The sequence below is a fragment of the Andrographis paniculata genome, unplaced genomic scaffold (genome assembly GCF_009805555.1).
Source record: "Andrographis paniculata isolate CXL003 unplaced genomic scaffold, ASM980555v1 Contig66END, whole genome shotgun sequence".
Taxonomy (NCBI): Eukaryota; Viridiplantae; Streptophyta; class Magnoliopsida; order Lamiales; family Acanthaceae; genus Andrographis; species Andrographis paniculata.
The window spans coordinates 3,182,610-3,197,288 of record NW_026137602.1 but is presented as its reverse complement, the minus strand read 5'-3'; the positions used below and the strand labels follow the sequence as shown (position 1 = coordinate 3,197,288).

Sequence of the window (14,679 nt, the reverse complement as noted above, 5' to 3'; positions counted from 1 at the left end):
CTCAGTTGCAGCAAAATTATTTAATAAATTATATATTAATAATTAATAAAATTTGAAGAATATTAAATTTCTCTACAGTTTATTTTTTTTTTTATTATACTCCCTCAGTCCCAAAAACTATACTATGGATTGGGTTTAACAAGGATTTAAGAAATATTGATATTAGATTGACAGTGGATAAAAAGTACGGATAAAATACTTTTTTACCTTTGTGAGTGTATTAGTGTAAAAAGTAGTAGCAATTATGTAATAATAATGAAAAAATAAAGATAATTTTACAGTGATATGATTATTTATAAAAATGAGACTATTGCTTTGAGACGAACAAAAATGATAAATAAAATTATTATATTGAGACGGAGGAGTAATAAATTACTAAATTAGTGCTCAAGCCTTTCTACAACCCACTCCAACCCACTCCAAAATTCCCCCTTATTTTATGCAGTTTTGTACAGTGTTACTCCATGGAGCAGCACTGTATCTTCACTCCATTTTTTAAATGGAGTTTTTGTAGTATTTTGTGGTATTTTGTGTATTTTTATTATTTTTTGGATGTATTGTGTAATTTATATTTTTTAAGAATGATGATATATAATTTTATATTTTAAAAAAATAATATACTATAATTTTATTTTTTTTAAAGTAATGTATAATTTTATTTTTTTAAAATTATTTTATTTGTAATAGTTATTAATTGTAAATGTTAATTTTCATAAATTTTAAAGAAAATATAAATTATATGGTATGGATTATAATGTATAAAATAAATTAAAATTGGAGTGTAATTTATAAATATGAGAAGTTATATAAATAAAAATATATAGAGAATATATTTTTTTAGAGTGAAAATTGAAGTTTATGGTTAGAGTAAAATCATTGTAGCTACTGCAAAAATGAAGTGATTGAAGATGACCTCATCTCAATTAAAAATATTTTTTTACCATGTTGGTTCCACTATCCAAAGTATACACTCAAATATTTATTTTTTAGTAAAAATGCATAAAATAGCGTATATTTTATTTATTGCATAAAATCCTTTCATGAAATGTATTTTTGACCAAAATTGATATTTGGTTCTAAATAATTTAAATTAAGCAAGTTTTATACAAATAAAAAACGTAAAATATTTTAAATAATTTTTTTGAATTAAATAATTAATTAATTAATCATTTATTTTATAATTTTTTTAGACAAATTATTATTAAAAAAAGTTGTATTAAAATAAATGATTAATTAATTATTTATTTATTAATTTTATTAAAAAAATTATTTAAAATATTTGTATAAAACTTACTTAATTTAAATATTTATTTAAAACTAAATACTAGAGAGTGTTTTAAGACAAACTTTACATTAATACAAAAAATTTTACATAATAAATAAAACATAAAATATTTTGTACATATTTACTAAAAAACAAAAATATTACGGATGTGTTTACATTTTACTATTCTAACTTTCTTTTCTTTCTAAAAACATCAAATCAAACACTCAATTTTTATTTACTTTATTATATTAAAATTTAATTTTACATTCGAAATATTAATATATATTTATATCACATCAAATAATTAATTCAAATAAAAAATATATTATTTAAAATTAAAAAAAAAACATTATCTATATAATTTACCCTTTTTATTATTCAAATATTAACTCAAGATCCAAACCCTCCACGCCGCCGACCTCCCCCACTTTCTTCCCCTATCTTTCTTCTTCGTTACTCTCTCCTCATTCTCCTCTCTCTGTTTTCTCTTTCTTCTTCCTTTTCTAAGTTGCCGCGCCGCCTTTCTTTTCGATATCCGCCGGGCGCTAGAATATCCGGTGAGTTCTTTTATATTTTCTCGTTTTCCTTTCTTTCTTTTGTGCTTCCATTTATCAAGTAAATCGAGTATGTCGTAATATTTTTCTCATCTCTTTTTCCTTTTTTTTTTTTGTTTCCGTTCTCATCTTCTTCCGCCGGTGGTCGCCGTCGCCGCCGCTGCCGTTTCAGACTTACTTGTCCATAATTTTTCAGTGGCGAAATAAATAAATAAAACGAAAATTGATTTGTGGTAGTACAGTACGACCTAGCAGTAGAGTAGGGTTTGTAAGTTGGGTTTTGAATAGAGAATCGCTCTTCCGACGGAATTCAGGCATTGCGGCGACGATCGCTCTTTGTTTAAGCTGTAAACAACAATTTTCGCTCATTCTTCTGCTGTGGTGCACATCCCCGTCGGTAATCCCCAATTATTTTATTTTATTTTTTGTCTTTATATTAATCTTTTTCATATTGCTTGAACGGTAAAGATGTACATGTCCATACTGACGTTTGTTTGTGCTTTGATTTTTTATTTTTGATTTAGGGTGTGTTTGTTCGAAATTGGATTGGATTTACACTATTCATATATTTACTATTCATATATTTAGTGAAAATAGGCTTTAGAATTTGATGTTTATACAGGTGTTAGAGAATGTGGACAATAGGTTTGGGATGGTTTTTAATATTGAATAAGTTTTGGGCCAAAAGTTAAGAGACTTGATAGAAAACACAAACACACACCCTAAGATTTTTGTTAGAGTGGATTATGGGTTCGAAGGTTTTCGACGAAAGTTGGAGATATTTTTAATGTTTTTATTATATATATATATTTGATTTCGTAAATGTGTTTGTCAATTGTGTATCTGTTCAAATATTATTGGGTAAACTGTTAATTGAACTTCTTTATCATTTTAGTCCTATAAGTGGAGCCTGTCGCAAACTAGTCTCGTAAGTGAAAAATTTTCACTGTTTTAGTCTTCCGGCGCCGGAGATGCCCGCGTGGCTCGCCGGAGGTGACGTGTCCGTCAGGTGTCCCGCCAGGTCAGCGACATATGGCGGACACGTGGAATTTTTATTTTTTTTTTCATTTTTTTAATATTTTTTAATTGGATGAAATAAAAAAAAAATACAAATAAAATTTAAAATAAATTAAAAATACGTTTTAAAAAAAATTAAAAAAAATGAAAAAAAAATAAAAAAATCAACGTGTCCGCCAGGTGTCGCCACGTTACCTCCGGCGAGCCACGCGGGCATCTCCGGCGCCGGAGGACTAAAACAACGAAAATTTTTCACTTATGGAACTAGTTTGCGACAGACTCTATTTACGGGAATAAAATGATAAAGGGGTCCAGTTGCGGACTAAAAAAACAGTTTACCCAATATTATTTGTATTACAAGTGCTACTCTTTACGTTTTCTGAATTTCTTTTGTGAAAACATAAGTTCTCTAAGGGTGTGTTTGTTTGGGGGTTTGGATTTTGAGTTGGATTTGAATAGTAAAAATTTTAAATTTGAATAGTTGTATGATGTGATATAAATAGGTGTTGATGTGATGTTTTGAATGTAAAATTGATTTTTAGTATAATAATAAAAATGAAAAATAGGTGTTTGATTTGATGTTTTTGGGCGAAAAAAATTTGATGAATAGTGTAAATCCAATCCAATCCCCCAAACAAACACACCCTAAAAGAGCTTGAGAATAAGATGATTGCTAAAAATCTATTCTGCATAATGGTTGCATATGTTTGGGAAGCCTCGATTAATTTATTATGTGGTTTTCTTTGGATTTTAGATTGTTTTGGTAATGTTGATTTATATTTTGTTTAATGATATTTGTTGGATATAAAAATAGTTTTATGTACTCTTTTGTTTTGAACAGCGAAACAAGGAAATTGGGTTATCGTTAATTATTTCTTGGCTCTCAATATTAGTATCTTAAATATCGATGTGATTTGGAAAGCTATGGAATGTCGAAGTCCATGTTAAGAAAGTTTGGTTTTGTGTTTGTCGAATTAATAAGTGATAATGCTTTATTTGGGGTGGTGTGTGTTGTCTTTTTGCAGTTCAAAGTACCAAAGAAGATATATACCGCCGAGGCATCAAGTAACTTGGCAATGAAGATGTATGTAAAGTTGCCTTCTGTATCATATTATTTTGTGTTTGGTTGGAGGTTTTAAATTTTGGATTTGGACTTTGAATAGTAAGAATTTTGAATTTGAATAGTTGTTTGATATAAGATAAATAGGTGTTGATATGATATTTTGAATGTAAAATTGATTTTTATTATAATACAAAAAGTGAAAAATAAGAGTGAATTTTCAAAGCTTTTTAGATGAAAAAAATGGTGAATAGTAAAAATTTTAAATTGAATTGTTTGATGTGATATAAATAGATATTGATACAATGTTTTGAATATAAAATTGATTTTTATTAATAATACAGAGAATGGAAAATAGAATTCGATTTAATATTTGTGAGAGGAAAAATAATTAACGAAAAGTGTATCTTTGAGGAAAACTCCAACCAACCTCACCCTATTTCTCTTGTGATACTGATTGTTGCTTGTTTTGTTTGTATTGCAGTTTGGAACGTAGTGCTGGTTCTCTTACTAATTTTGAAGTGCTCGATCTTTTGAGATCGAGAGGGGCTGGGAAAGATCCCTCACGTGTTCTTGCTTCAGTGTCGGCGTCTGAGTTTAAGGTTGGAGGGATTCTTAGGTAATTTGATTTGTTAGAAATTAAGTCATATTCATGTGCTCAATGTTTTCAGTTTTCTGCCGTAGGTTTTCGATTATTTGGAGCAAACTGCTGCTTGCAATCAGACAAGGGATATAATCAACAAGTATGTTCAAGAGTGTAAAAAATTTGATCTTGCAAAGGCTGAAATTCTTAATGCTGTCAACCTAAGGCCGTCATCTCAACTCGAGGCGTTCATGGTAATTTCTAAGATAATGTAGTTTGTTATTCTCGTTAATCGGGCTATCATAATATCATTATATGATTTGAGTTAATAGATTAAAGATCTTTATGTTAGAAGTGGAAACATGCATTTTAGCTAAAGCTAATTGATGACTTAGTTTATATGATTGTGCTTAAATATGAGGTTTGTTTGGTTTTGATTTAAGGTTTTGATTTGAGTTTTGGTTTAAATAGTATTTTTATGTGATGTTTTGGCTAAGTGGTAAAATTTATTTGAAATCATAACCAAACACACTTGGATTTATATGTAGATTTAAATTTTATAATATAATATTATATTCGTTATTTGGTAAATATATATGTTATACCATTATATTATAGTAAGTATATTATAACTACTTCTAGCTCTTGAAAGTAAAAGAATATTGTGCAATATGTCAAACATACAATGAAGAAAAGAAAGAATATTCATACAAAACGAGGATGATGAAAATAAAGAAGATTATTTATCAGATTTCGAACCTGATTAGTTTTGATTATCTATCTATCAAATGAGTTGCAATCTAATTGTTGTTGCTTATATAACTGTCTATGAACTACGATTATATATTTTTGGCAATATTATTAGTTTAAATAATAATCATGAGAATTAATATATAGATTTTTCTTATTGAACAAGTCTACCCGAGATTGACAACCATGACAACTTATTTTGTGTTTTTTTTAGATCATAGAATGTTGCGATTCTCGGTTAAGTGAAGATCAGATAGATGATTTTGTAGAGACCACCACACAGATTTTGCCTCAACATACATCACAACCTGAGTCGAGTGATGGTAAAGAAGAATCTGCCGAGGCTCAGCAACAAGACGAAACCACAGACACTTAGCTACATTTAGACAGAGTTTTGGAAGTTATTTTGGTTCAACCGGTAATGTTTGCTCATGTCGTTTCATATCTTATATTCTTTCGACCCACTTTCAATATATTCGTTTACTTTTTACATGTATATTTTAAAATATTACTAGTATTTTATAGATAATAAAATAACAGACTTTTTTACTCCTAAATTTATTTGGTCTTTTTAATACTTCCTCCGTCTATTTTCTAATATCCTATTTGATATTTACATGTATTTTTAGGCAATTAGAGTTTTTGTTATAAAATGACAAATTTGCTCTTAATCTTGTGTATAGAAAATGAAAGAATAAATAAAGTAAGGGTAAAAGAGTAAATTTTGTTTATAAAAATAAAAAGAGAACAATAATTGTTAGAATAAGAAAGTAAGACGGAGGGAGTAATATTTTTTGAGCCATGAAATGAGTAGATTGAAAGTGGTCATATTAAAAACACAAAATTATTACTTTTAAGAGCACTAGCAATGTTATGTTTACTAAAACAGCCTCCAAAACACACATGGTTGACTCATGTCCAAACAATCAGTCCAAACCTTTCAAGTCTAAATATATAGACACGCAATGTTACTTTTATTGAAAATCTAAATCCCTCATCCAATTAAAGAAATTTCTAAGAATTTTAATTTAAGAATATATTAATAAAATAATTATAATATAATAAAAATAATTATAAATTAAAATGACTAAATAGTTTAATTAAAATAAAAAAATTATAATTTATAAATTTTAAAATATAATTAATATTTATAATGTATAGAAGAGATTAGAGATGAAATTTACCGAGCATACTGTACCGATATTATTTTTATTAAATAATTTAATTAATAATTATTTTTAAATCATAACAAAAAAAAAATGTAGACTATTGAAAATTTATTGATTTTTTTTATAATATTTTTGTGGTGAACAACATGATATTCATTTTTTTATAATTATTTTAAAATTTAAAATTATATTTTTAGTATAATCGGTATATACTGATATAGTACCGAAATCAAAATTTTGGATATAAATGGTACCGAAAGTTTCGATATACCAAAATTCGGTATATTAAAATTTTAAGTACGGTACCGATATATATTTTATCAGTATTTATCGTGCCATCCCTAGGAGAGATTGTGTTTCACAATAAACTGAAATCTAGGAAAATAATTTGGAAAAAAAAAAAAAAAAAAAAAACCCATCGCCTTTAGCATCGACTACATTCACGCCGCACCTAGAAAGTGCCCTCCAAATCTATTTGCATTACTGGGTTTGCTTCTCCAAAGTAAGGAATCGAATGCTCCACACTGCTAAAAGTCGCTACGTCGCTATTATGTAAAATGTGGCAGTAGATGCTATCAGCGCACTATTGACAACTATGGATTAATCCAAACTGTGTCATGATATTTTGGATGAAATGGGGAAAAATAGGTGTGCTTGTTTTGTTTTCATTTCAAATTCAAATTAACGCTATTCATCCAGCTTATTTTTCAATAAAATTATATTATTTCCTCTCGCAAAACACACCACATCTGTTTAAACAAAAATTCAAATTCAACCTCCCATTTCAAATCAAGTTTAAATAAATTCTTTTTATATTTCTTTGTACCTATTTACACATAATAACCAATTTTACGATTGCAAAAAAGCAGATATGAAACTAAGAATAAAAATATAACAAAAAGAAATATGGACAGCCAATAGCACCTGCATTCGAAGACCGAGTATAAACAGGATCAAATTTCCCGGTCGCTCTAGCCGAAGAAATTCAGATATTGCGAGCTATCGATGCATCAATGAATCGAGCTGCAAGACCGTTAAACATAACATAACTGAAATCAACGGCATACTTGATTCGCAGCAGTATTGGAATAAGAAGTTAAGATATGACCACTCCCTTGGGGTATTCCAGTCTGCGGCGCTTGTGGTTGCACACTTGACAAAGTGTATTGGGGATTGAACGCCGGGACGAGTCCATATGGCGCCGGTTCCTGAGGAGGAAACTGATAGGATATTCGTGATGGCGGCTGCAAACCAGAGGAATCATATTGGGCATAATTTTCCGGATAGGAATTGTACGCGGCCGCATTGGTTCCATATAGTGGTTGTTGTATCTGAGGAAACAAATTATGGAATATGTTAGAAATTTTGGGAGAAAACAATGAGATTGTTTTATTAATCATCAAAATATACAGACTCAAATCTAAGTAATATAATCCAAATCCAAATCTAAATATAAATCTAAACCGAATATCTAAAATATCTCAACTGAATATAATCTGCAAAGATTGTGGTTGAGAAAGTAATGAAGCATATTGGGTTGAACTTACCAGCTGGGGAATGTACGGTGGCACATTTTCTGGCTGCCGGGGAGGGTGTAGCTGATGAAAAGGGGGGTATGGTGTGTGGGGATGTAGCCGGGGCGAAAGGAGGTGTGGGTGCGGGGGTGGGGGCGGCATAACAGATGTACCATAATGAGATGGATTCATCGGGTACCTGTCAAATTCGTATTATTTCAGAATCGGCTGCAATGTGTGTTGTTATCTGAAAGTTGGGAGATAGGGAGATACCGTAAACTTGGGGCATCCATGGGAGGAGCTCGCTCTCCTAAAACTCGTGACCTACAAAAGTTGTGTAGATTAGATTGATGAGAAATAACGAGTTTTTGTGCGTTCGGACGCATTGGTATACATTTAGTGATTTGAGTTTCAATCATGTTATTTAACATCAATCTAAAAGTAACAGCAAAAACACATGCCAAATTTCTAAATAACTAATAAAGATTGGCTAAAGTTCTCATCCAATTTTCAAACTCCGCAATCTATCATGAAATGATTTTCCCAGATCAAAAATATCATTTGAACTCTATTTATATAATCACATTTGCAACTTTTGACGTTATTCATCATAAGTAATTTTTTCAAAAAACATCACATAAAATACCCCAATTTTTACTATTTACGAATTTTTTTGTAAACTTTAAAACTTCTATCTAAATGAAAGTACCCAGGAACTATATCACCGGGATTGTACTTCTAAATTGAAAACCATTATTTAAGAAATATCAAGACGATGTCGGTTTAACTTTTAGTACTAACTATATTTAAACCTTTTCTCAAGAACGAAAGCAAGTTAAAGGGGTTAAAGAGGAGAAACCTCGGATCTTGCATCCCATAGGGAACACTTGTTGAAGGTAAACTTTGACCATCCAAAGAAAAATTCCCATGACCACCATAAGATACTGGTCGATGATGATACCCATGCTGCAACATAACATTTGAAACAGGTTGATGCTCTGGAAATGCTGGAATCAGGATACGATGCATCCCTGATGGATACGAAGGCTGAGGCTCCATAGATGACAGCGTCGATGAATGTGTGAACTGAGATTCTCCTGCTAATGGGTGCGCAAGCGAAAGTGACGCATATTCCAGAGAATGAGGTGGTAATGGTTCATTAAGAGGATGAAACTTTGATATCAGTGTTTTCACCTGCTTTGAGCAATGACTTTCTTCATTATCACCATGAAAATTGAGAGAAAATGGAATTCTCCGGCGCAAGATACATTACAGTGAGTTAAGATAAAGAAATACTTACTAGCTCTTCACTCAACTCTTGCTTGAATTTCGAGCCTTTATAATTCTCCCTTATAGCAAATCTGAGAATAGTCTCTGGCAAGGGAAAGCATTCCTTAAAAATTTTGAAGTTCACCTGTAATTGAAAAGGTATCAGCTCTAAATCACAAGGACAAATACCCGAGCCATCAATTAAAGAGATCACGGGATTGTCAGCATCTCCACTACAACAAAATACAGTTCGAAAAACAATTTTAGTCAGAGCAACACTATGAATTCTTCTGTAGGTCAAACAAAATTCATGTCGATCAAAAGCATTATATCCCACAAGGAAATAATATGTTAAAGACCTGATGAGTAAAGGATCAAAATTAATTAATATGTTAACTAAACCTCACATACGATTACCCAGAAACTTCTAAAATATTCCATTAAACCTGATAATTATTAAATCAAAATATCTATAATATGCGAAACAGCCTTCCTAGTCAATGAAATTTCATAACACAAATATTTTGTAAGGATTCTTTTGGTAGTTTCATATGAACATCACATATGAAAAAGGTTGTCAAATTCTCGCTTCATGGTAAACACAGAAGTTGGGGATCATATCGTAGGATCGCAACTCAATTCGTAAGAGACTAAGAGTTAACTACAATGGAATTTATTATATAGGTCAACTAGAATATAACAAACTCTTCAACTTTTCAATCCAATTAAATTACTAAAATGCAAATTGTTAAATAATTATAAATACAATTTGAAGAATCAATCTAGCAAAACCATCTAACCAATCATCATTTTCTATAGGTTGTTTGTTTCACTGTGTTCCACTAAATTTAAGTGTTGTACTTCATTCTTGATTTGGTGGTTGTACATTGAACAGTAGAATAAAAAATTTCAACCAAATTAAAACAAGATATTAACATTTCATAAAAGTAAAATCCTAAAATGATAGATGATGAAACTGTGCAAGCTGAAAGACAATATATTAACCTCCGATTTCATAAAGAATATAAAAAGGTAATGTCAAATGATTATCCATCCTATTGTGCTTTTGAGTGATTCGCTAAATCTGCTACAATTTATTTAGATGAGTACAGAATAGTGTCACGCTGTACCTGAGCCGGAAATCGCCCTCTAAAAGCAGCAGGTTCCAAATTCAGCTGTCCAGCAGAGGTTGCCTCATACACACCATATAGGAGCTTCAACTCGAAGTCATACAAAAATAGCTTTGCACCAGGCTTTATCTTCGCCACAACTTCCTTCTGTCCGTAAGGAAGTCCAAAGACACGATACCGGTAACATTCCAACTTTGTGGATGAATTACACATGAATATAAAACCAGAAAGACCCTTCAATATCTCATCTCCATCATTTTTACCCTGTGATGCTGACGGATCAGGAACCGTAGCTTCTGGTGGATTGGTCTCAGAAGTCTCCACCTTTTTCATTTTTTCAATTGAACGTCCAGTCTTTATTCCTTGGTTTTTTCGCTTTTTTTTCTGTTTCTTGTTTTTATCCTTGACCATGTGTAACTGCTAGACTGGAAAACCATAGTCGCTACTTAGATGGAAAATTAACATCGGCCTATCATAAAAACATTTTACATGCTAAGAATGGCACAAATGCAATATGCAGCGCCAGCAACTTTACAAAAACCAAAGGACTACGACAATAATATGACCCTTCCACACCATCAATGGTACAAAAATTCCTAAGTTCAATATTTATAACATATGACAGCAAATAAGCGGTCAAACTTATGACCATAAAATAAAGAACTGTGATTACCAATAACACAGAAACAACACTTAAGCTTCATATAAAGTTTGAAAAATCACAAACATATCCACAAGTATTATTTATAACAAATATATATGTATAATGTTTGTGTGTGACTGTGTGTTAAATGCATCAAAACTAACTCGTTCCCATGCTTTTTATTCCTTGGGGACACGGGATAAGTATAAATGCATGGAGCCTCTTGGTAGAACAGCTTGGGGTTGTTAATATACTTACTCTATCCAAGCAACCAAATTGAACACAAGCTACATCGAATCAGGTTCAAACACACATGGATTGAGTTTGAACATAATAGAAGTTGAAAATCAGCACCCTAAGTCACATTCATTAACTTAAATTCAATTTACAGCTATGAATCCACACTTGAGCTTTAACGAGCCCTTTTTGAAGTTGATTTCAGACAGAGAAAACACGACAAGCATAGGAAAGACATTTCAATTCACCTCAACCAGACGCATTTTCAGTGCACGTACAGCAGATGAACAAGCACCACATTTGTTAATTGCCAAATTAACTGTTTAAATAACAAAAAAAAAAAAAAAAGAATCAATAATTATGGTTCTATTTCAAATACTTGAACCAAGTAAACTTACACTAATTCTTGAAATTTAGAAGGCCAACTAAGAAAAACATTAGAGTATACCTTAAGTAACAAAGTCGACAATGATAGTTCAAGAATTAGTGAAAGTTTACTTGGATATGTATATCGAGTATTTGAATTGTAACAATCATTATTGATTCATTTTCTCTAATATTTAAATAGTTGTTTTTTCAACATTAATGATGCTTACAAATGTACAACTCTAAAACTCGAAATACATGAACCAAGTAAACTTCACTAACTCTTGAAAGTTAGAAAGCCAACTGAAAACAACATTAATATACCTTAAGATTTCTTACGATAACAGAAGGAATTATACACAAATGAACCAATTCCATTTCCGAAACTAAAAGAATTCAAAGGTCACAATAATCACCATTTACACATCAACAAATAGTTAAAATCATCCGCATTCTACTAAAGAACAAGCCAAAACTGGTAAATTAGTGATTCATCCGGCTATTGCAAAAAATAAAGAATACTTGTGTTCATCCAGAAATCAAAAACCCTAAATGCAAGAAAACAAGCAATCGGTAACAATTGAAATAAAGAAACGAACACATATAATCACAGAATTCCGACGATTCCCATAAACCCTAGTCGGAGGATTACACGTAGAGGGTGAGCCCATACCTCTTTGCAGCGACCGCAAAACGTAAATACGAATTCTAAACTTAAAAAATGGGTTATATACGAGAGTACCAAAATTACGGCGCTCAAACATACACATATATATATATATAATTACATAAATTGTTGTTTTTGTTTGTACCGTGTATTTTTTAAAATTTTTTAAAAGAATATACTCCCTCCCTCACACGTAACGTGTTATAATGAATAGATAATTAAGAATGTTGTAGTAAAAATAATTATATGATAATATAAATAATTATAAATTAAGATTAAGATAATTAATTAATTTAATTAAAATTTAAAAAAAATTAAAAAATTTAAAATGAGATTAAAGTACGTAATAATTTTTTAAAAAACAAAGTGACATGAGATAAGGAACGCACAGAAACGACAACGTGGACATAGTACATGGGACGGAGGGAGTATAATATTTTATGTTAAAGAAGTGACTTTTGTCAAAATATAAAATAATATATGTGTATTTGATTGAAAATTTAAATTTTGAAATTAAATTTTAATAATAAAAATATTGAATTTAAATAGTTAAATGATACAAAATAAATAGATATTGATATTGTGTTTTAAATATAATTAATTTTTAATATAATATAAATATTTAATTAAATTATTTATAAAAAAAAGTAGTAAATAGTATAATTCTAACCAAAATGTCCTAATCAAACACACCAATATTTTGATATAAAATATTTTTTATACGAAGTAAGAGGATCATAATACTAATATAAAATGTATATTTTTTAAATACTATCAATTTGGATTATTTTGAATATTTGTATTAATATAATTCATCTGTCTTGATTGAAAAAAGATACTTTGTGGTTTTGTAGTAAAATAAAAAATAATAATAATTATTATTATTATTATTTTTGGCCGAATCTAATACACTGCCAATCGACTAGGCAAATCACCACTAAGCGAACCATGAGTGGCAGGTGGAGCCGAAGACGTCGGGATTTGAACTCATAATCTCATGGTCATGAATCTACTCCACACTACCGGATCATATGGGACAATAATAATATTTTATTGATTAGTTGAAATATGTAAGGTTTTGACATTGTTATTTAGTAATTGTGTAGATAATGATATATATAATTTAAGTAAAAGCTAAATAACATTTTAGTATTAATGCATAATTATATTTTCTAAAATAGAAAATTAGTATTTTTGAGTGGACGAACAGAAATAATAAAAACAATACTTTAAATTATGACGAATGGAGTAATATTTATGTTGAATATTTACTTTTGCGTGAGATGATAAAATATATATTAAAAATTGTGTAAAAAAATTGTGAGCAAACAAACTTTATAGGTGAGAAAATAGAATATAGTATTATACTATTTCCAATTTGAAAATATATATTTACTTTTACTGCAGATTTAAAAAGTAATTATATTTTAATTGTATGGATATTGCAGACTTTAATAAATAATATTATTTTAATCGTATAAATAGTTAAAATAATGTAAAACTAATTTTATTTTTACTTTTTAATGTATATATATTTGAAATATCTATTTTATAATTGGACAACCTAAATAATCCAAAATAGATGAATAGTGAGTATATGTTAGAAATTATGTCGATAAAAAAAATGTTTGTGCGGAACAAAGCTTTAGGATGTATTTGTTTGTAAAAAAAAAATTAATAAATTTAAAACAACAATTTTTCTTTAACAATATTTTTTCAAATTTTACTATCTGATTTTTTTTTTTTTTAAAAAATGTATATATTTTTTCTTTCACAGAATGGATTAGTGGTGTGAGGGTGGATTTAGATTATGAGTTCAATAGTTTGTAGAGTATTAAGTTCAATAGGATGTTTACCAGTGCTCACTTTCTGGTAACAGTTGCGGATTTTTACGTCATAAAAAAATAAAATACCCTTAGTTGTCACCCATAATTAACCTAATGTAATTTATCTTGTCGAACCTAATTTGCAAGTTATTAGATTCGAGTGGAAATTTACCCGAAAGTCATTCTAAGAGTTGCAACAGCTGATTTTCAAATCATTAAAAGGAAAATGCTTAAAGCTTGTTTGGTTGGCATTCTGGTTCGGGCAAAAACTATGCTAAAAAAAATACTACATGATACGAGGTCTATTCAAAATTCATTAAATTTTTTATATTTTTATCTATTTCTTTAATAAACAAATATATATAAATTCAAAATTCTACCTTTATTTGTAAAATTAATTTATAATTAATCATAACTAAATATTTATATATTTTTATTTATTTGTATTATATAAAATTTTATTTTTTTAAAAATAATATTCATATTATATATTTTTTTTATTAAACTATAATTATTAAGATAATTAAGCATATATTTTTAAAAAAATTAATCATATATATTAAATCATAAATTAAATATTAATTAAATAAATCATTTCCAACTTTTAGCAACCTTCCATTTTTTGTT

General features: G+C 29.2%; 2 protein-coding genes across 9 annotated transcripts; one reads left to right on the top strand and one right to left on the bottom strand.

Moving 5' to 3' along the window:
* Positions 1 to 1,665: 1,665 nt before the first annotated feature.
* LOC127263182 (uncharacterized) lies at positions 1,666 to 5,779 on the top strand. Of its 3 annotated transcripts, XM_051292198.1 has the most exons (6): positions 1,666 to 1,824; positions 1,994 to 2,218; positions 3,864 to 3,922; positions 4,383 to 4,500; positions 4,583 to 4,735; positions 5,446 to 5,779. In XM_051292198.1, exons 3-6 carry the CDS (start codon positions 3,915 to 3,917, stop codon positions 5,605 to 5,607), a joined length of 441 nt encoding a protein of 146 aa, XP_051148155.1. In that variant the 5' UTR covers positions 1,666 to 1,824; positions 1,994 to 2,218; positions 3,864 to 3,914; the 3' UTR covers positions 5,608 to 5,779. The 3 variants fall into 3 exon arrangements, with proteins under 3 accessions (XP_051148155.1, XP_051148157.1, XP_051148156.1); XM_051292200.1 differs by lacking the exon at positions 1,994 to 2,218; XM_051292199.1 differs by lacking the exon at positions 1,666 to 1,824 and having other exon boundaries at positions 1,927 to 2,218.
* A 1,032-nt stretch (positions 5,780 to 6,811) lies between these two features.
* On the bottom strand, positions 6,812 to 12,308 carry LOC127262964 (uncharacterized). Of its 6 annotated transcripts, none has more exons than XR_007841354.1 (8): positions 11,442 to 11,518; positions 10,314 to 10,738; positions 9,215 to 9,328; positions 8,774 to 9,111; positions 8,188 to 8,238; positions 7,948 to 8,113; positions 7,325 to 7,731; positions 6,812 to 6,945 (listed from the first exon to the last, which is right to left on the bottom strand). XR_007841354.1 is itself a non-coding variant. In XM_051291839.1 (8 exons), the coding sequence occupies exons 3-8, from the start codon at positions 10,722 to 10,724 to the stop codon at positions 7,456 to 7,458; spliced, it is 1,356 nt and encodes a 451-aa protein (XP_051147796.1). In that variant the 5' UTR covers positions 10,725 to 10,738; positions 11,442 to 11,512; positions 12,233 to 12,280; the 3' UTR covers positions 6,973 to 7,455. The 6 variants fall into 6 exon arrangements, 5 of the variants coding, with proteins under 5 accessions (XP_051147796.1, XP_051147797.1, XP_051147798.1 ...); XM_051291839.1 differs by lacking the exon at positions 6,812 to 6,945 and adding an exon at positions 12,233 to 12,280 and having other exon boundaries at positions 6,973 to 7,731; positions 11,442 to 11,512; XM_051291840.1 differs by lacking the exons at positions 6,812 to 6,945; positions 11,442 to 11,518 and adding an exon at positions 12,233 to 12,308 and having other exon boundaries at positions 6,973 to 7,731.
* Positions 12,309 to 14,679: the final 2,371 nt, after the last annotated feature.

Coding starts and splice junctions, on each gene's coding strand:
- LOC127263182 (XM_051292200.1), top strand. Junction 4,501..4,582: donor TGTCGGCGTCTGAGTTTAAG/GTTGGAGGGATT, acceptor TTTCTGCCGTAG/GTTTTCGATTATTTGGAGCA. Junction 4,736..5,445: donor CTCAACTCGAGGCGTTCATG/GTAATTTCTAAG, acceptor TGTTTTTTTTAG/ATCATAGAATGTTGCGATTC.
- LOC127262964 (XM_051291840.1), bottom strand. CDS start 10,724: ATGGTCAAGGATAAAAACAAGAAACAGAAAAAAAAGCGAAAAAACCAA. Junction 8,239..8,773: donor TATGGGATGCAAGATCCGAG/GTTTCTCCTCTT, acceptor CAACTTTTGTAG/GTCACGAGTTTTAGGAGAGC. Junction 7,732..7,947: donor CACCGTACATTCCCCAGCTG/GTAAGTTCAACC, acceptor TTGTTTCCTCAG/ATACAACAACCACTATATGG.